Source organism: Pteronotus mesoamericanus, unplaced genomic scaffold (assembly GCF_021234165.1).
Source record: "Pteronotus mesoamericanus isolate MK-2021 breed Mesoamerican mustached bat unplaced genomic scaffold, CSHL_Meso_final scaffold_582, whole genome shotgun sequence".
Lineage (NCBI taxonomy): Eukaryota > Metazoa > Chordata > Mammalia > Chiroptera > Mormoopidae > Pteronotus > Pteronotus mesoamericanus.
In genome coordinates this window covers 1,140,245-1,162,948 of record NW_026555323.1, presented here as the reverse complement: position 1 = coordinate 1,162,948, position 22,704 = coordinate 1,140,245, and the positions used below count along the sequence as shown (strand labels likewise).

Genomic DNA, 22,704 nt, shown 5'->3' with positions numbered 1-22,704 from the left:
CTGCCTGGGAGGCCGAAATGGACCAGCAGACCTCTAGGGTGTATGGCCGCCACCAAAAGGGGGGGCGTCCTTCCTGCATTTAGGTACCAGGTGTCCAAGCTGCTTTTCCGTTCCTGCTGTTCTTGGTGAAATCATGATAAACAAGAGGAAAGGCAAAGCCAGGTTTCTGAAACCAAGAGAGACTTCAACCTAGGGAGGTGTGCAGTCCAGCAATTATTGTGCTAGGAGTGATCACGGATAAAAGAGTATGAAGAGCTGCCCAAGCTGGTATGGCTCAGTGGATTGAGTGCCAGCCTGCAAACCAGAGGGTCACCGGTTCAATCCCTAGTCAGGACACATTCCCAGGGTTGTGGGCCAGCCTGTGAGAGGCAACCACACATTGGTGATCGGTGCTGCAACGTGATGTGGAATTTCATATGCATTCTTTCTCTCTCCCTTCCCCTCTCTCTAAAAATATATAAATTTTTTAAAATCTTAAAAAAATATGAGTATGAAGAGTCCTCACTGGCCCTGGCCAGTGTGGCCCAGTTGGTTGGAGCACTGTCCCGGAACTGAGAGTTTGTGGGTTCGATTCCCAGTCAGGGCATATGCCTGGGTTGTGGGTTGGATCCCCAATCAGGGTCCATATGGGAGACAACCAATCAATGCTTCTCTCTCACATCGCTGTTTCTCTCTCTCTCTCTCTCCCCCCCTCTCTCACTCAAAGCAATGAAAATAAGGATTAAAAATAAACAAAACCTCACTGGCAACAAGAAGCTTTCAGTCTCCCTGGAAACGCATGGCAGACAAGGGAGATTAATGTACCAACTGAGAGATTACATCAGCACAACAAATAGCCATTACATCCTGCTCCACTTTACGCAAGAAAGGAGCAGCATTTAGGGCTCCCCTTTGTGAACAGGAAGGGACTGTTCCCCCCGAAATCCTTTGTCTCACTCCTCGCAAAGACGGGTCCTCCGTGAACCCAGTGCGTGCATTGGCGTTGACAGACGGGCCTTCCCCGTCTGAGCCTCTTTTCTAGCTTCTCCCATTTGCATATGAAATTCCCCATCACGTTGCAGCACCGATCACCATGCCTCCTTTAGAAAATAAGCAAAAGTATGTTCTAAAGAAGTTACTACATTAAAAAATCGCATTCACTTGCCTCCGGCTACTGAGATGCTTATTGGAAGGCAGGAGGGAGGTGTCAACGAAGGATGCTTACATTTTGTTTCCAGAGCTCCCATGATTCCCTGGGGCTCACACCCGTTCACGGGCCTGTCTGCAGCCCGAGTGCCCTCTGTCCTAGGGCCCAGGTGGAAATGACCTTGAGTGGTCACTAGGATTGCTCTTTTGTCCCCTCCTTCAATCTCTTAGGCAAAACCCAGCCCTCTCCCCGTTCCACACCATTAATCTGCCAAACATCACTCTGGGCACTTAATTTGTGTCTAATAATATTTTCTGGGTTTAGGAGACATGCGGAGTATTGAGGTGTCAGAGTTGAAGACAAAAATACAAAAAGTAGTCCCTCCCCAAATTAGGATACTACTCAGGAATTAAGCCAATTTCTTGGACAAATATTGAACATTGGCATGAGCCTCTGCCATGTACTCAGAAGGAAGGGAAGAAGAATTCAATCTGCCACAGAGAAGCTTGCAGATTTATTTCTCATTTCGATTTTTATTATGGAGAATAATCAGTTCCTTCAAGGGAGCTGATTTATTTTTACCAATACTGTGGCCCAGAGGAAAATTAGAAGGGATCTGAGTTCACACTAGTTTTATAGCCAGGTTCAATCTTTTGTGTAATTATACTTAAAAGGAAAACATCCTTTGGATGATTTAAAAAAACCAAAAAACTCCGACTGCTATCTCCGCTAATTAGTAACCTTCACACGCACTCTTAGCCACTGGTGCACATGAATCCCCACGTCACGCAATGCTCACAGGCAGACAGTTGTTGGCTGTGCTCACAACCTAGATTATGCGAACCAGGAAGGAGATTTATTAGGACAATATGTGCACAAAATAAACAGGATGAAAAATTTAAAAAATAACTCTCTTAGGCATTTCTTTATTTGATGATCACATTCTTAAGTTGTAATGTCTCCAAGTATGGAAACAAAAACAACAATAAAACAGTTTTCCTGTAAGAGTTCATTTACTGATAAAAAGAATTTTTTTTTTTTTATGCTGTTAAGATCGACATAATTCTGGAGGATTTCCTGTTGTTCAGTATGCTTCCTCATACTGTTCTCAGCTTGATACCATCTGTAGAAGATCCCCAGAATGGCCTTACAAGCATTATCTTAAAGATTTTATTTATTTGTTTATAGAGAGAAAGGAAAGGAGGGAGAAAGAGAAGGAGAGAACCGTCAATGTGTAGTTGCCTCTCGCGCGCCCCCTACTGGGGACCTGGCCCACAACCCAGGCATGTGCCCCGACTGGGAATTGAACCAGTGACCCTTCGGTTCATCCAGGCACTCAATCCACTGAGCCACACCAGCCAGGGCCAAACATTATTTTAGCTGGGGGAGATCTGAGTTGCTACTCAGCTTCTTACTGAGGGGAATTCCTGGTATCGTATCCCCCTTAATGCAGTAGCTCAAAGTGAGCAGGATTCCCTGACCAGGCCCGGCGGATCAGAGACCCTGAAGCAGCACCTTACCCTGTCTGCTTTACCTGTCCCTGAGCCGCTTCACAGCCCTTTTCAGTTAAATAGAATATGTTTATCATAGCCATGCGTTCATCTATTTCCCCAAAGTCCCGTTTGTAGAGAGAAAATGTAAACTTCTGGTCACAATCCAACCGTGCAGAAAGGTGCAGAGACACTGATGAGAGAGAGCATTTCCCTTTCTCCCCGTGAAGCTCGGCTGTGACTCAGGTAGGGGCGGAGGAGGGGGCGGGGCGGGGGCGAGGGGAGTTGCCGCTGGACCCACAAGATGAGAAGTCTGCCTGCGCTGCACACTGTGGCAAGGAAATGCTTGTCAGACTATGACTCAGCCTTGAGTTACACCAGTCCCTGATCTTGTTGAAGTGAGTAGCCCCAAATGCATGGGCCCAAACCCAAAATGATGAGCTTTTTTTAAAGGACAATAAAAGAGTTCATGAAATTTTGCACACAAGTGTGTACTATTGCTAAATGAACAAAACTCAAAGGTACTAACAGATAGACACAGATTGAGACCCTGGAGTCACCCAAGGTAGACTTGGTATGAATATAACTAACATTTTTAAGCAGAGGAAAAGAGAAAATGGGATAAATAAAAATCTGGATAGTTTCACCAGAGAACAGGAATATATAAAAAGAAAAGGAATAAAACGGAAATTTTAAAAATCCAAGAGTTTTAATTACAAACACGAACGATAAATGTAATAAGACATTATTAAAGGAAAAATATATGACCAGTTACCTCTAAAGCAGAACAATAAAAATATCAAAACTGAAGGAAAATAGAGAAAAATGTAATACAACTGAGAGCAATAAATATGTGGAATACCATATAAAGTTCTAACTAAGTGTAATTGGTAAAGTAAATAGTAAAAATTGAGTATAACTGTAATCCCACAAGTGTATGCTGTAGAGAATAGATTAGAAGCAATATCTGAAAAATAACAGCTTAGAGTTCTCCTGGACAGACGAAAGTGTGAATCACGCACACAAGGACGCGTGTAAACTTCAAACTATGAGTAATCACTGAAGTGTCATAGACCAAAGGCAGAAAGTACGTCTTGAACCTTTTTTAGGAAACAGAGCACATTACCCTCAAAGGAGCAAAATGAACACAAACGTATGACTTCTCACCAGAAACCATGGTGATCAAGAGACGATGGAATTCCAAGTGCGGAAAGAAACAACATTTTAGATCCAACAAAATAGCCAATAAAAATAAAGATGAAATGATGATGTTTCCATGCTAAGAGGTGAGGAGGAAAAAGAGAGAGAGAGAGAGAATGAGAATTGGTTAATTTTGTGATCTCTACATCACGCTGCTTTCTTCCTCTTTCATAAGACCTTTAAGATGTTTAACCCATGTCTTCCCTACTAACAATGTCCATTCGAACCTGAGCACCATTGTCTAAAATCACGGAGGCAGCATCCTCAGCGCTTTTTATCCTGAATGTTGAGGCATCTGCAGTGAGCTGTGTGAAGTGGGGTGAGAGATACAAAACCCGCGCTGCAGCACACGTGCTTCCTGCAGGCTCAGGGCGGTCCGAGCCTGCTTCCCAGTCAGAAGTCTGGGCCCCGAGACGCTTTCCCCTGGCACCTGCTTGGGACAAAGTCCTAAATCATTCCTGTAAGAGAATGAAGTTGTCATATTCAAAGGAGGCGTGAGAAAGGGTCACTGGTCCATAGCTAAGGCAAAAGCCATACAACTGGGTGTGACTATATGATACTCTTGCCGTTTAGTCAAGATTTAAGCCCTGGCTGGGTGGCTCAGTTTGTTGGAGCATCATCCCGGGCACCAAAAGGTTGCAGGTTCGATCCCCAGTCAGGGCAGGTGCGGGTGGCAATTGATCAATGTCTGTCTGTCTCTCTCCCCGCTCCCCTTTCCTCCCTCTTTACAATCAATAAACATATCATCGGGTGAGGATTTAAAAAAGAGAGAGAGATTTAAGTTCAGCAGATTCTGTAAGTAATTCTCTAAACTCCAAAAAATATTTTGTGTATAAGGTTTTATATGTTGTCAGTATTCATGCTCCACCTGGAATTTTAAGAACGTCTCCTGGCACGAGGCGAGCGCAGACGTCAGGAAGAGGGAGACGGACCGCCAGCCCTTGGCCTCGGGCACTTTGTGATGCATCGGCGTCCACCTTTCAGAAACAACCAGGACATCGCTATTTCTGGGGCTGCTATGAACTTGAGTGACCTAAGATACGCAAGTGCACAATTGCCATCTGCATATGTCCCTAATATCTGTTATTAATGCCTTAACGTACTTCCCGCGAGTAAGAGTTGCGAGATTTCCCCATTGACTGTATTTGCTAGATAGTCCATTAGATCAGCTGGCAGCGTTGCATTTGATGAGACATGCTTCACTGAGATTTGCATCTTGAATGTGAACAGAAACGCCCGTTTGAAATCGCCCCAGTAGAAGGAACTCAGTAGAAAGTGGTTTCTTCTTGGCTTTTGGTCATATTTGTCTGAGTGCAACCTGAGTAATAATCCAGTCTGGGATTGCGGGTCAGAATTTTACAAATAATGGCAGTGTCTTTGTTCACAAGATTGAGTGACAAATCTTTCATGCCCACTGTGAATCATCTTCTTCGTCTAATTCATAGAGGAAACATGGAAAAAACATGGCTTGGTTCAATGAACGGCTCATCCACTGAGAAAATTGAAATCCTATGATAGAAATCACATCCAATGACGCCTGGTCTTTTCAAGCCAGATTTCATTAATTATTCCTTAAAAGCAAGTCATCTTTCTATGGGACTGGAACAAATTATAGCACTTAGTGCAAGCTGATGGTGCTATTTGGACATGTACCACTTCTTGGTTTTTATCAGCCTCCCGCCTTGCACTTGGAGGAAGGTGAGACACGTGCAAATATCTCTGTTAATGACAGGGACTGAGTCTCGGGCCGGTGGCGGGCTGGTCCACAGCAAAGCGTCCACTCTGCCCTGCGAGGCCTGTGACTTTTCCAGAACATCACAGCTACGGTCCACTTCACCTCCTACGGCTGACTCTCAGTTCGTAGGATATTTTATTTTCTCTCATACAGTGCTGGGGTTAAGCTTCATTCTTTCCTCCCCAGCATGGATGATAGGATATATCATTTATCATTATTATTATTATTATTATCATTATTATTATGGCATTTTGTTCCTGCTTTCAATCATTTGAATAAAAGAAAAGTCTTACATCTGTGTACATCAACCTAAGGGAATATGATCACTTAAAATGATCTATAAAATAATTATGTTCTCGTTGAAATGTAGGACTCTGGCAAAGTAGGTGCTAATAATTCATTTGTTTAAAATGCCAGCTAATGCTCTGGCTGCTGTGGCTCAGTTGGTTGGAGCATCGTCCTGTAACCGAAAGGTCGTGGGTTCGATCCCCAGTCAGGGTGTGTACAGGAGGCAGCTGATCGATGTTTCTTTGTCCCCTTCTCTCTAAAATCAGTAAACGTATCCTCGGGTGAGGGTTTTTATAAAATGCCAGCTAGCATTTGCTGTTGTATATGCTTCTTCGGTCTACTACAACCCGTAAGGTAGCTCTGTTATGATCCTCATTTTACACACGGCAAACCTGCGTCGTCAGTTTCCTCATTCGCGAAGACAAATGGCACACCATCCTGGGAGCGCCTCGGAGTGGCTGCTGAGTGCCCCCACTGACGTCACCCCAGAAATCACTCCTAGAGTCCTGCTCTGGCACACGGCACGCAACCACCCAGCCTGGAGCCAAAGCCACCAGAGGACTTGTTCCAGCAGCCGCCTGACCAGCACCGCACACCACCCGCCTCCCACTTTCTCCCACATCTGGCTACTCGCGCACTGATCTCTCAGCCGGGGCCGTGGGGTGGGGGCGGGCATTTTAAAGAAATCTCTCAAAGACTAGGCTCAGAAGGACGGCCATTCATTGCCACAGAGTCCTCACCTGGCCTCAGGGTAGCACTGAACGCAGGGAGTCGTGTTGTGACTGAAATCACAGGGGAGACGGGAGACACGGGTGAGAACACGACCTGCGCAGCCATCCTGCCTGAGTTCACACGCAGGCCTGTTTTTAAAAGTCGCGTCCGCTCACACGGTCACGTGTCTGAGACTCAGTCTTCTCATCTGTAAAATGGGGCAGGCGGTGCTGCTCCCGGATAAGGATCTTGAGACCATTCAATGAACTAAGAGCATTGTTTATTGAACTAAGAGCATTGAACTAAGTTTATGTGTGTTTCCCAACAGATTGATCTGCTTGGTTCCCAGGGAAACTAGCAAAGTAATTAGCTCAAAAGAAGTACTTGGTAGATGCATGAATGTCTGGAAGAGGAAACCACTCATCTGTTTAACCCACAAGCGCAAAAGATAAAGCTCCCACTTTACAAACATTTAGCTGTCACCTCAGAAATATTACTATGGGAATTTAGGTGGCACATTAAGGTGATGCAGCAGTAAGAAAATGTGTTTTGGAATTTTAGTAGAGGCCTCACCGCTTGCTTGCAGTGTCACGATTTAAAATTTAATTACCAAGGAACCTTTTCATCGACCGATCTTTACAGATAATGCTTATTTGGGGGTATGGAGGCAGACAGCTGAACTGGAGTTTGTGAACGTGACAAAACGTATTCAGTGAGTTAGTTCTTTGATCTGTGTGTTTGTGGGCCCACACAAGCACGTGGTTTCCCCAGTTCTGTTTTCTAAGAAAACCCCAAGTACTCTGGGCAGGATTTACATTTAAGAAGCCCACATTGTTTGCTCTGGCTAGTGTGGCTCAGTGGATTGAGTGCCAGCCTGCAAACCAAAGGGTCACTGGTTCGATTCCCAGTCAGAGCACATGCCTGGGTTGCGGGCCAGGTTCCCAGTAGCAGGTGCGGGAGAGGCAACCACACATTGATGTTCCCCCCCCCCTCTTTCTGTCTCCCTTCCTATCTGTCTAAAGAAGCCCACATTGCTGACAGCGGAGGCTGGGTACCTAGTGAGAAATTAATTTCTTAATTTGGAGTCCAGGCCCCGGGGTGGGGGGAGGCCAGAGAACTTCCATTCTTACTGTCCATCCCGAAGATGGCTCATCCAGCTCACCTGAAGATCTTGGTCTGGTTTCCATTTTCTGGCTTAACCAACATGGAATCTGGGGACACTCAGGCCTGTTTCCCAAGCTCATGGATTAAATGTGCGCCGGAGTGGATCTTCTTGCACCGTGTCGCGACGTTTTCAGCGCAGTACGCCCCGGAGTGGATCTCGCGTATAGCTTGTCTGAGACACTTTCCATATTGCTTCCGTTTCTGTCGGTTGTCGCTGAAGATCTCGCGGAGCCCCGCTCTTTGGACCTTTCTCCCCTTTTCCACTCTGCTTGCCACCACTCACAGGGGCTACACCTCACCTCTTCCCTGCTACCCGTCCCTGTCGCCCCCACCACCACTCCCTGAGGTCAGAGGTCAGTCGCGCTCCTTGGGACCCCGTGGTCCACCTTCCGCCTTCAATTTGCTCTAGAACAAGAGACTGACTCCACTGAGCAGGGCACTGTGCAGGTCCAGCGGGTCCCTGGCGCTGCGCTTCCCACGCCTGCTTTGCCCGGGTGTCCCCGCCGGTCTAGGTGGACGAGCCGGGAGCCCCGCCCACTCTGCTCTGGTGACCCATCGACATTGGCTAGTGCTCCAGCCCATATTCCCCCGATTCCCCCATGCCCTTGGCTCCCTCTTCTCAGATCGCATACAGCTGTTACTCTCACTCTTCCTAGGAACATAAAGAACATAATTTAAGAAGCCACACAAATGCCCTGGCCTGTGTGGCTGAGTTGTTTGGGGCGTCCGTCATCCCATACACCAAAAAGCTGCTGGTTCGATTCCCTGTCAGCGCACATGCCTAGGTGTCAAGTTCGAACCTCAGTCGGGGCACGTCCCAGAGACGATAGATGTCTCTCTCTCTCTCTCTCTCTCTCTGTCTCTCCCTTCCTCTCTCTCCAAAAATTAATAAACATAACTTCAGGTGAGGATTAGAAGAAGAAGGAGGTGGAGGAGGAGAAGGAGGGGGAGGCAGGAAGGAAAAGAAGAAGAAGGAGAAACCACACCACTTGAGGACATTTGGAAATTACTATCTTGCACCCTGTGATCTTATACGAAACACATAGTCAACACTGGCAGTTTACGTGCCCCTTGATGCCCTTCTCCGTCACCCCTGCGTGCCATAGTCGTCACTATTCCCTGTGCAGTTTTGTTTATCAAAACCTTGCCATCAAATCGTGCTGGGGTAATTTATTGATCCCTTTAACCAAATGCCTTTGTTTCCTCCATAAATAAAGCTCTAGAGGTTGGAATTTTCCCCAGCATTGCACATCGTGACTCATCCTTTTGCCGAGATTAATTACGCTGAACTTAGAACCAAGTCTCTTTATTAAAAAGAGGCTAGGAAGCCCACAGTTTTAATGAGGGCTTAAAGATGCAGGCTTGGCTAAGAATTTATCATCGCTTCCCAAATGTGTCTTAAGTAAGAGGAGAGGGAACATTCGCAGAGATTTTTATTTCTTTCTTAATAAAGCCAAAGATAAAAAAAGAGTTATTTTTTAAGAAATGCTTTCGTCCTGGTTTAAGTCGCACTTCAAAAGGATCTGAGGATGATATGAGACTAATACTACTGATTCTGCTGAGATCACCAGGACACTAAGCCCACTGCCCAAGGGGACCGTGGCCCCCACCCCCCACCCCCGCCGCCAGCGCTGGGCCCAGCTGGTGGGCTGAAGGGTAAACGTGGTGTAGACAGACCTGTTGTGCTCAGATGTCCCCTCCCAGTTGCTTCCCAGCTCTGCGTTGCTTTTTCTTTTTGTCTTAATAATAAGATTTACTGTTTCCTTTTTTAATTTTTATTAAATTTATTGGAGTGACATTGGTTAATCGGATCTACAGGTTTCAAGTGTATATTTCTTCTTTTTAAGATTTTATTTATTTACTTTTAGACAGAGGGGAAGAAAGGAAAAGAAACCTCAATGTGTGGTTGCCTCTCGCGCGCCCCCTACTGGGGACCCGGCCTGCAACCCAGGGATGTGCTCTGACTGGGAATCGAACCAGTGACCCTTTGGTTTGCAGGCTGGCACTCAATCCACTGAACCACACCAGCCAGGGCTGAGCACAGTTTTTTTGTTTGTTTGTTTTTATCAGGACTAACCACATATGGCTTGAGATACACATGTTTCATACTTACTACTGTGCATCATGACAACTCTTAGAATTTTCAGGATTTAATTTGACATGAAGATGTAAGACTAATTCTAGAATATTGAAAACCATATTTGATGAAGTGGCTGCTTGTTCCTTTTCTAAGCACTAATTGATCTCTGATAGAAAATTCCCCAAAAGGGGAGTCAGGAACAAGACACAGTCCACAGGGGAAATCAGCTTCCTAATGCCCATTTTTTTCCCGATTAAAATCCTTCATTACTGAAACAATAGCTCCAAAGCTAAAGACAAATTACTGATGATAAACAACCTAGTTGTTGGTGAGATGCACAGTCAAACTTTCCATAAAATTCGCCTCCAATCTGAGGATCAGCCTTATATTTGTTTTCAAAAACCAACTCCCTTTTGATAAAAAGCTTTTGTTTTTATGCAAATGTTTATATCCATGTAAGAAGCAGTAAGTCTCCTGAGAGTATTCGATGAGATGTGAGCATTAGCTCCAATTAAGCTGGTAACTCTTATTCACAAACTCAGATGCAAATTATGAATTTCCTCATCCTCATTCTGAACAACAGCAAAAGGGACAGATGGCGTCCGCAAGATCAGCGCTGTTTAAAAATACAGATGACAGCTTCCTTCTGCTGGGTTAGCCATTTATTTACCCTTCCCAGCAACCGCAGAGGTAAAGATATCATGATTATTCCCATTTCACAGATGAGGAAAATTGAGCATAAAGAGACGAGCTGTCTTAGCCAGATCAATGCAGAATTGTGCGGTGCTGCTTCTCCACAAAGCAAGACTTTCAGTGATGGAAGCATAGATACCCCATAAATTTCAATATGCACAGAGAATGAAAGTATTGCATTTAGTCTACAAAGCACATCAGGAAGTTGGCAGGTGCTAAGAATATGACCAAAACAAAAACAATGAGGCCCTGTCTGGTGTGGCTCAGTGGATTGAGTTCCGGCCTGTGATCCCGAAGGCCACGGGTTCAATTCCCAGTCAGGGCACATGCCTGGGTTGTAGGTTTGGTTCCTGGTCAGGGCACATGTGAGAAGCAACCAGTGGATGTTTCCCTCTCATATCAATATTTCTCTCCCTCTTTCTCCCTCCCTTCCTCTCTCTAACATCAATAACTGTATCCTCGTGTGAGGATTTTTTAAAAATTAACCCCAAAATCTTATAATGAGAGAGAACGAAAAGGTCGAAGGTGACCTTAGATTCAGCCTGGGAACATTGTCTGATCCAAATGAGAACCAATGCTTTGGAAGGGCGGTGGAAGTGAATAGCATGTTGTTCTCCAAAGAACGCAGCCATCAGCGACAATGACGTGCTGGATACAGGTTCTCTGTTCCCAAGCGAGCTAACTGTCTCCCTGAAACATCTCAAAGCCTTTCCAAACCCCCCTCACAGATGTGATGAGTCTGTCCCCAAAGAGGCAGCTCGTCCTGTGGGCTATTTAAATCAGGCGCCTCACTGACAGCTGGTCTTCCACGCTGAGCTGGAAGGGAGTCTGTCAGCTGTGAGCAACCCCAGAGCCTCAGGACTCAGGATTGGAAAGATTTTATACGAAGTAAAATATGCTCATGAAAGAGCCCAGCTCAGCTCTGCATTCCACACCTGGGGTCTGTCTTCATGGGCAGGGTGAGAGCCTCTTCAGCAGCTGGGGATGAGAAACGAGGCGTTTCCGTTTGAGTTATAGGTATGACTTTCAATCATGGAGCCTCGTACAAGTAGGAGGATAGAGTGGATGTTGAGAACATGCCAACCTCTAGAAGCTGGTGCTTGCTTCCTTCCCCACGAGCTGAAGCGTTCTAAGGCATTGGCTGTAAAGGACCTGGACCCGTAGGAGCCCAGTGACAAGATGAGACAGCACTGGTTGAGGGCGCAATCGCAGGCAACAGACTAAGGGTACTTGGTGTAGGGAAAGCATGTGACTTGCATTTAATCAAAATCAGATGGTTTCAGTAAATGAAGCTAATCAGATTTGGCAAAGTCTGAGTCAGAATCTCTGATATTTTTTACTAAGTGAAACTGTCATTTAACATTTATAGTCAATGTCATTTTCATTCACTTAAAAAGACTCTCAGCCCTGGCTGGGGGGCTCTGTTGGTTGGAGCGTCACCCTGTGTAGCAAGAGGTTGTGGGTTCGATTCCCAGTCAGGGCACATGCCTAGGCTGTGGTTCCATCCACTGTCCAAACACATATGGGAAGCAGCCTATCGATGTTTCTCACATCGATGTCTGTCTGCCTGTCTGTCTCTCTTTCTCTCCCCCTTCCTCTCTCTCTTTCTAAAATCAATTTTTAAAAAAGCATATCCTTCGGCAAGGATTAAAAAAATACTTCCGAATTTACATTTTGATTTATTCGATGATTGATAGAGTGTTTTTTAATTGCCCTTTTTCTTTTAAGACAATTATTGATTGAAATGCCATTGCAAGAAATAATAGTTGCCCCAACGGTAATGTTTTGGGGAAAACTGTGTCACAGTTGGTAACATAGGCAAGACGCAAATGTCCCTGTCACCCTAGAGATCTCAGGTGTCGCCCTCTGGTCGCCATGCTTGCTTCCCTCCGAATGTCACCCCCTCGTAGTCCTTGGTCCCTATGAACCTGCTGTCCATTTCCATCTCCCCATCTCAGAAACACTGTATAAGCGGAATCACAAATAGAATTTAGGAGCTTGGCTTTTTTTCACTCAGCGTAATTCTCTAGAGATTGATGGATGTTACCGAGTGGACAACAATGAAGTACAGATTAGTCTCTTTAGCTATTCAGCCATTGAAGGAACTCTAGACTGTGTTTCTTAATTTTTGGCTACTGAAAAGAAAGCTTCTACAAGCATAGGCCTACAAGTTTTCTGGGAGCGTTAGTTTCCATCTCTTTCAGCGTAAATTTCCCAGAGTGCCAATGTTGGGGAATATGAACATGTTCAGTTTTCTCTTTTAGGAAACGATCAAACTGGTTTTTAACTTGAATTTTTGTTAGAGTCCCGCAGATCCCTAAGATTATGTTTACTTTTTTGAGTATTTATTGTTCAGACTGGATGATTTCTCTTGTTGTTGTTGTATTTCAGATTTTTTTAAATTTATTTTAGAGGGGGGAAGGGAGGGAGAAATACAGGGAGAGAGAGAGACTCCAATGTGGGAGAGAAACATCAGTCTATTGCCTCTTGTACACGCCCCCCAATCGGGGACCTGACCAACAACCCAGGCATGTGCCCTGACCGGGAACAGAACCAGTGACACTTTGGTTCGCTGGCTGGAACTCAATCCACTGAGCCAAACCATTCAGGGCTATAAACATTTTTTTTTAAAAAACAGGAAATTCACCATTATACTGCTCCTTGCGTCCCTACATCCTTAGCTACTGTGCCTTATTTCCAAAGTTTTTCTTGCCTGTTTTAGGTACAGTTTTCAGGGTTTTTAGCTGCATTTAGTGGGGAGAGTAGGGAACTACATCTTCCGAGAAGCAGAAGCCTCCAATCCACAACTGGTTTTGAAAGTGTGTTATTTCATTTCAAAACATTTGGACATTTTCTAGAGATCTTTCTGTTATTGATCTTTAATTCCATTGTGGAATCCTTCTTTGAACTGAATTCTTTTAAATGTATTAAGACCTCTTTTTTCTCCCTTTTCTTGAATGTATTGGGGTGACACTGGTTAACAAAATGGTACAGGCTTCAGGTGCACAATTCCCCAACACATCGTCTGTACCTTGTACTTGCTGTGTGTTTGCCACCGCAAGTCTGGTCTCCATCTATCACCCTTTATCCCCCTTTACCCTCTTCTACCTCCCCAAAGCCCCTCCCCCCAGCAATCACCACACTGCTGTCCACGCAGTGTCTGTCCATGAATTTTCCCTCTCTTTCTTTGCTTAATCCCCGCACCCAGATTATGGACTATTTTGGTAAATGGTTTGTGTGCACTTGCAAAATATTTACCATATTTTCCCATGTACAATGCTCACTTTTTTGTCCAGATTTTTGAGAGGAAAATAAGGATGCAATTATACATGGGTATAATGATTACATACCATTTATTCATGGGTAGAATCATGGGTATAATAATTCTGTGTATAATGCGCACAAAAATATGTGTGCGCATTATACACGGCAAAATACAGTCCACTCCACTGACACTGAGTGGAATGTTTTATATTAATAAATGCAATTAGGTTAAGTTGGCTGGTAATGTGCAAACCTTTTATATCCTCGCCTAATTGCTGCCTGCATGTTAGGTCAGTTATTGAGAGAGGGGTAGGAAACCTCTGACCGTAACTGTAGATTTGTTTGCTTCTCCTTGTAGTTCTGTTAGTTTTCACCTTGTATATTTTGAAGCTCTGTTATTAGGCGCATAATTAGAATGATGTTTACTCCTGTGGAACTGACCCCTTTCTCATTATGAAATGAACTCCTTTGTCTCTTGTGGTTTTCTGGGAGTTTTTATCCTAAATGGATATTTCCTTTTACCTGATTATTTTTCTACCTTTCATAAGTAATCAAATAACTTTTCCTGTTAAGTCTGTTAGGCTTTTGAATTACATTGACTGGTTTTTAATGTGAACCAGCCTTGCATTCTTGGAATGAACCCTAGTTGTTGTGAAGTGTGTCATATATTTTGCTAGATTCAATTTTCTCTTGTTTTGTTGATGATTTTGGTGTTGACATTAAAAAGGGATATTATCCTTTATTTTTCTTTTCTTGCAATACCTGTGTCTGGTTTTGCTTTTGGTAAGGCAGGCCTCACAGAATGAGTTGAGAAAACTTTCCTTTCGTTCTGTTCTCTGGAAAAGTTTGTGGAGAACTGGTGCTATTTCTTTCTTAGATGCTTGATAGAATTCAGTAGGAAAACTGTCTGCAATTAGACATGTATTGTAAGAATGTCTTTGAATAAAATTTAACATTTGACTAGATACAGGTTACCTATTTCTTCATGAGCAAGTTTTGGTAGTTTGTGTCTTTCACGAGATATGTTTATTTCACCTAATTTGCATTATTAGTGTAGCATTGTTCATTTAATTCTTTTGTCATTACGTGATTTCGCCCCTGTTTTCATTCCTGATGTTGGCCCTTTGTGTCTTTTCTTTTTTTTACTTGGCCAGCCTGTCTAGAGATTTTTCAGCTGTGGTAGGGACCCTTCTAAGATGGACTTTTAGAGCTTCTGCCCTCTACATAATCCTCCACATCATGAGTCTGATGGATTTTCACTATTGTCATTAGGTTAGGTTCCATGGCTCAGGTGAATTTAAGACATAGAAATTATATGGGTGAGACCGAAATGAACAAAGACATGAATTGGGGACTAAGTCTCAGGAGCACAGGATATGAAACATGTGTTAATAACGTTATCATGAACCAGGGAGGAAAAAAAAGTAAAACAAAGAGATCAGTCCTCTTGTTCAATATATTACTAGAGGTCCTTCACAGTATAAATTTAGGATGTTCCACACAGAAAATTTGAAAGATAGAATCCATATAAAATACTATTAAAGTTTATAAGGTGTTGAAAGATAGCTGGATATAAGATCCATAGCAAAAAAAAAATTGCAATTATTTTGTGTATGCCATCAATAAAGAGTCATAAGTTGTAACTTAAATAAATGTAATTTATATTTAAGTACATTATTGTCTATAGCAACAGAAATGCACATTCATCAAGAGCTAAATCTAACAAAAAACCTGCCAAGGCTTTACAGAAGACATTCAATAATTTATTGAAGGATATTCAAATTGAAATAAGTAATGCTTTCTGAGGGCATAATTCTTTGTTTGCTTCGAGCTCTACTTTCGCATAACCCCAATGAATTAAATAATGAAGATGCATTGATTTATTCCAATCAAAACACCAAAAGTGTTTGTTGAGGGACTTTTCAAACTGGTGGGGTAATTTACACAGACACGCAGACTCCCGATGGGCTTCGGCGTGAAGGATTCTGGGACTGGGGACTTCTCTGCCAGTAATTAATGCTATTGTGCTAGTCTTCCATCCTCTTTTTCCCGGTTTTATTAAAATATAATTGACACATAGCACTGTGTATGTGTAAGGTGTGCAGCACAGGGATTTGATACACGTATATATTGCAAAATGATGGCCGCAGTAAGGTTCGTGAACACCCACCCATGTCTCCTTGTGTAAAACTACCGTGTGTGTGTGTGTGTCCTGGAAACAATGACGATCTCTCTTGGCGACCTCGAAGCGTAGAACGAAGTATTGTTAACGGTAGGAGTTCTCATTCTTACAACTGCAAGTTTGTAACCTTTGACCAACATCTGTCCATTTCTCCCATCATCCCTACACCTGCCTGGGCAACCACCAGCATTTTCAGATTCCATTTCAAAGTGAGATCATGCAGTGTTTGTCTTCTCTGTCTGACTTGTTTCACTCAGCGTAGTGCCCTCCAGGCCCATCCACGTGGCCGCGATGGCTGAGTGTGTGCCATTGTATGTAGACACACACTCCAGGCCCATCCGCGTGGCCGCGATGGCTGAGTGTGTGCCATTGTATGTAGACACACACTCCAGGTCCATCCGCGTGGCCGCGATGGCTGAGTGTGTGCCATTGTATGTAGACACACAGTCTGGGCTGGACGGTGGTGGCCTCTATGAGTTCTAGAATCACCGATCCCTATTATTTCCTATGAGTCGACCGGAAACATAGGTCTCTCTGGTTTAGAAAGAGCTGACCACTGAAAATTATTATTATTATTATTATTATTGTTAATCCTTACCCAAGGCTATGTTCATTGATTTTATAAAGAGAGGAAGGGAGAGAAAGGAAGAGAGAGAGACAGAAAGAAACATCATGTAAGAGAGAAACATCCATCAGCTGCCTATTGTACTCTCCCGAACCCACAACCTAGGTATGTGCCCGGGCTGGGGACCGAACCTGTAACCGTTTTGTTACAGGCCCATGCTTCAACCAACCGAGCCACCCGGCCAGGTCAGGAACAATATTTTTTATTCGGTCAAGAGCCCTAAAACTAACAGCAGTTGTAATCTAGGCAGGGCCTGGCCTCTCTGAGAAATTTCACCTGCATGTTTTCAGGAAGAGGGCAGGGCGCTTGCCTCCTGACAGGACGATTTACGTCAGACTCAGACAAGCAAGAAACAGGAGGTGCCTCTGAAGTGCGCACCCCTCGGCCTCACCCTTCCGGTTCCGGGTGAGTGCTCGCCGGCTCTGTAGGGGTCGCCCTGCGCGGGCCGGTGCCGCTGGAACCTCCTGCCCCCGCTCCCTAGGGGTCGGGCCCCTGTGGAGGCTGGAAAATGAGAACCAGGGGCCCTGTGGTTTCCCTTCTTGGCCTGTGTCCCCAAAGTCACCGAGAGCAGTGACATCGCCAGGCCCTGGACTGTGGTCCTCACAGTCCCTCTCACTCCCACCCCAACAGGGCGACTGGGGACGTGGGGCAGACCTCTGAGTTAGGGACAGGGGTTTGTGGAGCCCAGGTGTGGCGTCTGGTAACCATAGGGCTGCGGAGGGAAGGCTTTGCGACAATGAATTGCGCATCCGCTCTGCAATTGTCCTGGTATCTTCCTTGGGTGGCTGCAATAAATCATTCACTCCTTTAAGTATTCCACTAGGGCTGTGTTTATTACCACGTCGGTGATTTATTCTGTTTTGTTTTTCTCACTACTGTTTGTTTTCTGCTTGGTCCTTTATTGACATTTTATGTAAAAATTAATAGGTTTTTAATATCACTCACAATTCAATAACATTTCTCCAGGAAATGATGTCACTTGGCATTCAAATTACTTAGAGAAATATTTTGTACTCTTCGCTTCAGTTTAATCTGATTCCTTTGCACTGAAATGCTCACTGGCTTAAAATTTTAAGTGTTTTTTTTAGGAAATGATTTCAAAAACTCATGTTTTCTGTCGGCCCTCCTGAATATCGCTGCGACAGAACATCGCAAAAAAAAAAATCTAATTTATTGAAAAGTATGATTTTCATATGAGTTTAGTATAGTTTTTCCGGTCAAACTTTTTAAGTAAAAAAAATAGAACTTTCATGATGATCTTTACATTAAACAAGTACTAGTTGATTGCGTATCGTTGAGTACAATGGTTAAGAGAGAAATATATTCCATAACCCGATCAGCCAGTTGTTTGGTAGACAGATAGTGTGCTAGTAATTATAGGAAGGAATTGATTACACTTGTTGGGAGGGGCTGAGCGGCCTTCTGGTGAACCAAGCGGTTTCTAAGCTGCAATGCAAAGGTAATCGGAGCACTTGGAGGCAGGGGCCAGGCGCGCGTTCCCGGGGGACGAGAAGGAGCTCAGCGTCCTGGGGCCGAGGACCTCGACCTGTCTGAGGACCCGGGAGTCCGCAACGCCCAGGACACGGAGACTAGGAGCCAAGGCGCGTTTCACGCAGAACCGTGCGACCATAATGAAGGTGCGACCCCAAGCTGCTGGCGAAAGAGTGTAAGGAGAGGAGATGATGTCGCTTGACTTGTGTTTTAGAAAGGTCCTTTCAGGTGGCAGGACTCGGAGTGGTCTGGAGCGGGGAGTGGTTGTTGGGGGTCAAGCTGGAGGCTGGGATGGAAGCGGGAGACCCGAGACGGATGCGGCCGCTGAGGGAGGGAAGAGGGGCGTGGCTTCCGGTGTCGGCAGGAGCCCAAGGCCGAGCAGGGATGGGGCGGAGCGGGGGCGGAGCGGGGCCTCAGCGGCGCACGCGGGGAATCCCTGCGCCAGGGGCTGGATCCAGCAGGCGGGAGGGTGGCGGGCAAGTGGGCGGAAGGCAGAGACGCAGCCTCCCCAGGTCACGTGGAAAAGACACCAGGAGAGGTGATGCGAGGCTACAACACACAACGGATTAGACACGCGGCCTCTCTCAGTCCCCGGGGGCGTTTGAGGGGTCTCCAGGAATCGCTCCAGCTCCCAGCTCCTTGTCGTGTGTCTCTGCGTTAGTCGTAGGGAGCAGAGGGCCGTAAAGGATAAGATAAATAGAAAAATATTCAATAAAACAAACTGCAAGGCCAATAAGCTAAAATGTGTGCTGTAAAAACTGAAATATAAACCAGTTACACAAGGTTATGTATGAACATTGATGTATAAGGTCTGCTACTATTGACAAAACAAAATGACTATGGTTCTGCTTGAGGGCTGAGTTTTTCATCTGTTAAGCTCGATTTTATTTTTAAATCAAAGAGTCTTTATTTTTTGATTTTACAGAGAGGGGAAAAGGGGGAGAAAGAGAGGGAGAGAAATATTGATGTGAGAGAGAAACATCGATTGGTTCTCTTCCATACATACCCTGACCAGGGCCGAACCCACAACCCAGGCATGTGTCCTGACTGGGAATGGAACCAACGACCTTTCAAGTTTGCAGGATGACGCCAGCCAACTGAGCCACACCAGCCGGAACTGTTACCCTTGATATGTTAAACACGCAGTGAATTCACTGAATTCGACAATGAATTCAGGCAAAAATAGCTCACGGAGTAACAATCTGCTATGGAATTAATGTGCATATCCATCTCCTCTGCCAATTAATATGTTTGCTTTTGTGTCTTTTACAGTGACCGGTAAAATGCCCTTGCGCAGCCATAAATACTATAAAAATTAGATTTAACAACACCAACATTTTGACCCTTTTCCAGTCTGATACTGTTGTAGTCACCTATTTTTATCCAAGTCATTCATTTAACAAAATAAGTTATGAATTATTGTTTAACCCAGGAAAGCGGTCTTAACTATTGGCCATCTTTCCTGCAGGGGACTATGTGGTCATGACGATCTATTTTGAACTGAGCAGAAGAATGGGCTATTTCACCATCCAAACATATATCCCCTGTATCCTCACCGTGGTGCTCTCCTGGGTGTCATTTTGGATCAAAAGAGATGCGACACCAGCCAGGACAACATTAGGTGAGTGTCGGAGAGAACGCTCTTACCGTTTGGTGTCATTTTAACACACGCGTATTAGTAAAAATGCTTTCAACGAAAGAGAGTTCAAATGTAATTGATCTCATTCGAGGGATACTCGGACCAGCTCCGATTGTTTGCAGTAGGCAAGTTAGATTATTCTTTTTGACAGTAGATTCCACGTGTGCCGCTTATATTATGTTGGGGTTAGGAGGTCACAAAAATCCATTGTGTCATCTGATATATGCCCCAAGGACGATGTCATCATAAAAATGCAGTCACGGCCTGGGATCTGCCACACTCAAAGGCTTCATTATGTCAGTGTAAGGGAATAGCAATTAGGAGACCGAAGACGCAATATTGGTAAAAGGGTCTCTTAATAAAACAAGATCTGCTTGTCTATAGAAACTTTACCAGCCAACGAGAAAATGGCCAGTTTGTTCAGCTGTCGTCTGCACACAAGAAAGCTCAGAGTCTTTTCATGAATTTCCCTGTGTCCCAAAGTCCTCTCAATAAAACCTTCCATTGCAGTGGTTTTAAAATTACACACCATGTTCTCTACCAGTTTTTCCTTATGATAGGAATTTTGCCTGCCCTTCAACGTGTTGATTTGTGAAGACAGGCCATGTATAAGACTAAAGAGAGGGGTTATTTACCCCGAAGAAATTTCTTTCAGAAAAGAAAGTTCTGCCTCAATTTCAAAATGCTTTTCAAGTCTTTCCTATGACATCGCACTTTTTCTGTTTTTCTTCTTTGTTCAACAACAAAGTACTATGTGAGCAAGATAATTTAGCCTGTAATATCTTCTACCAATATTAGTTTTGCATGCTTACAGAAAAGGCGTGATAGAATTGATAAGCCAGGTGGAAAAGGTGTCACATAAATTTAGTAACTATTCTAGGGGTTATGAGCTCACAGTTACACATGTCGGGTATCATAGTGAGCATGACTTTAAAGGTCAGCTCTAAACCATTGTAATATGTAGTTATGTTTGCACATCTGAGACGATGAAGTCTTATCGAAGAGTCGCCACAGTGGCACAATGAAGCAGAGATGCTAGAAATACATAGTGGTCGCACATAACAGGTTGACAATCCAGAAGAGTGAAAAATGCTATTAACACCAGCACATGTAGTTGATACATCGGAAAGGCTAAGCTTAAGAATAAAGGGGTCCTCTAGACCAGGGGTACCCAGCCTCCAGGCTGTGGGCCGGTACCCATCCTGGCCTGTTAGGCACCAGGCCACACAGCAGGAGGTGAGCTTGAATGTAATGTGCTTGAATTATCCCAAAACCATCCCCAGCCCCCGACCCCAGTCTGTGGAAAAATTGTCTTCCACAAAACCAGTCCCTGGTGCCACAAAAGTTGGGGACCGCTTCTCTAGACCTTCTGTAAATAAGCTTAAACCAAGCCCTGACCATAGCAACGAGGCCCGCCAGCAAATTATCTGTTACAAGAAAGGATTCAATATGTTTTTTAAAAAAGATAACATAGTCCATACTTTTTATGATGTGTCCTGCAATATTGAGTGTTCAATAAAAAAATTACTAGACATTCAAAGAGGTAGTAATATGGGACCCATATTCAAAAAAAAGAAGAGTCAGTATAAAAAGACATGGGCTTTCAAACAGCTTTTATAAAAGTGGTTGAGGATGTAAAGAAAAAATAAGCATAATGAATAAACAGATATATAATCTCAGTATATCGAGTTTGTGAAAAAGAAAATTCTAGAATGAAATCTATGATAGCTGAATTGAAGAATTAATTAAATAAGCTTAAGTGCAGATTGAAGATGGCAGAATAAATGGCCATCTATAATTAAAGACCATCGCATAAAATTTATTTAGTTTGAAGAAGAGAGATAAAAGGATTTAAAAGAATAAACAGAGCCGCACTGATCCATGCGACACTACGAAGACACATAACATGACTGTAATATGGGTCCCAAAATGCAAAGAGAAAAAGAATGAGGTGACAAATTATTTGAAAAAAAATGAAGTTAAAAAAATCTCCAAATTTAGTGAAAAAATGCCTGCCTGCCAGTTCTGTAGACAAGACATAGCCACCAATTTGTTTAAAAAAAGGTGAATCGGATACTTACCATGCATTTTTTTCATAAAAACATGCCTGCCATCGGTGTAGACTTCACAAGTGTACACATTTGTGTACGAAGTATCACCACTTGGCCACCTAGAATTAGGAGAGGGCGAGGAAAGCCCTCGCCCTTCTATGGACTGTGTGCTGATTCACAGAAGGTAATCGCTTTATATAACCAAGGGTAGGACGAGGGCTTTGAGTTTTAGGTTGGAGTCCTTTACGCCTGGCAAGCTGCCCCCCCCAGCCTGGGGGTTCACCCTTAGCAGGATCTGCGATGTTTCGGCACAGCTGGGAAGGAGCTCATTCACCCATTGTGGCACCTAATCCCACAGATGTTTCATAGCATTCGCACTGAGCCACAGAGGGGTAAGGGTTCAAGTCCATGGGCCTGCGATGCCAGGGTCTGGGTCACTAACCTGCCTGCCACCAGCTCTCGCAGATTCTATGTCCCAGGAGCCCATCTAGACAAGAGGCAGCCTTTGCTCGTCTTGTACGACAGTTACCCCCGCATGTCCTTCGGGTTTAGCAACTCCTGTGCTTTTTTCCTTCTAAAGTACCCATCACACGCACGTCGCTTTTCTAAGTCTTTCCTACAGTCTTTGATTAAACCTATAGTGCTTACCCACGTAAGTGAAATAGCCAAGGTCAGACCAACGCTGAGTATTATTAGTTGACTCATTGATCAGCGGATGAATGATGAATGTATTCGATGCAAAACTTTCAAGTAGATGCCTAAAATGTGCTAGGCTTGCTGACAAGCAAGCAAAGACGCGCAAGATACAGTTTTGCCCTTGAAGATCCCCCAGTCTATCAGTCTGTTCAGGGAGACAGACTAAAAAGACAAGCAGTTTGCTGCCTTAACGTCAACGAACAAACAGGGTACGTGGGAAGTACGGGGGCGGTGCCGATGGGCCTATGGTCAGCTCTGAGCAGCGTGCT

At 44.3% G+C, this 22,704-nt stretch overlaps 1 protein-coding gene across 1 annotated transcript in view; it reads left to right on the top strand.

The window, feature by feature from the left end:
• GABRG3 (gamma-aminobutyric acid type A receptor subunit gamma3) overlaps positions 1 to 22,704 on the top strand; it is a 362,833-nt gene that overhangs the window by 332,289 nt on the left and 7,840 nt on the right. The window contains exon 7 of the mRNA XM_054561953.1: positions 19,518 to 19,670. Within this exon, the coding sequence (XP_054417928.1) occupies positions 19,518 to 19,670 (153 nt within the window). The remainder of the gene's footprint in view (positions 1 to 19,517; positions 19,671 to 22,704) is intronic.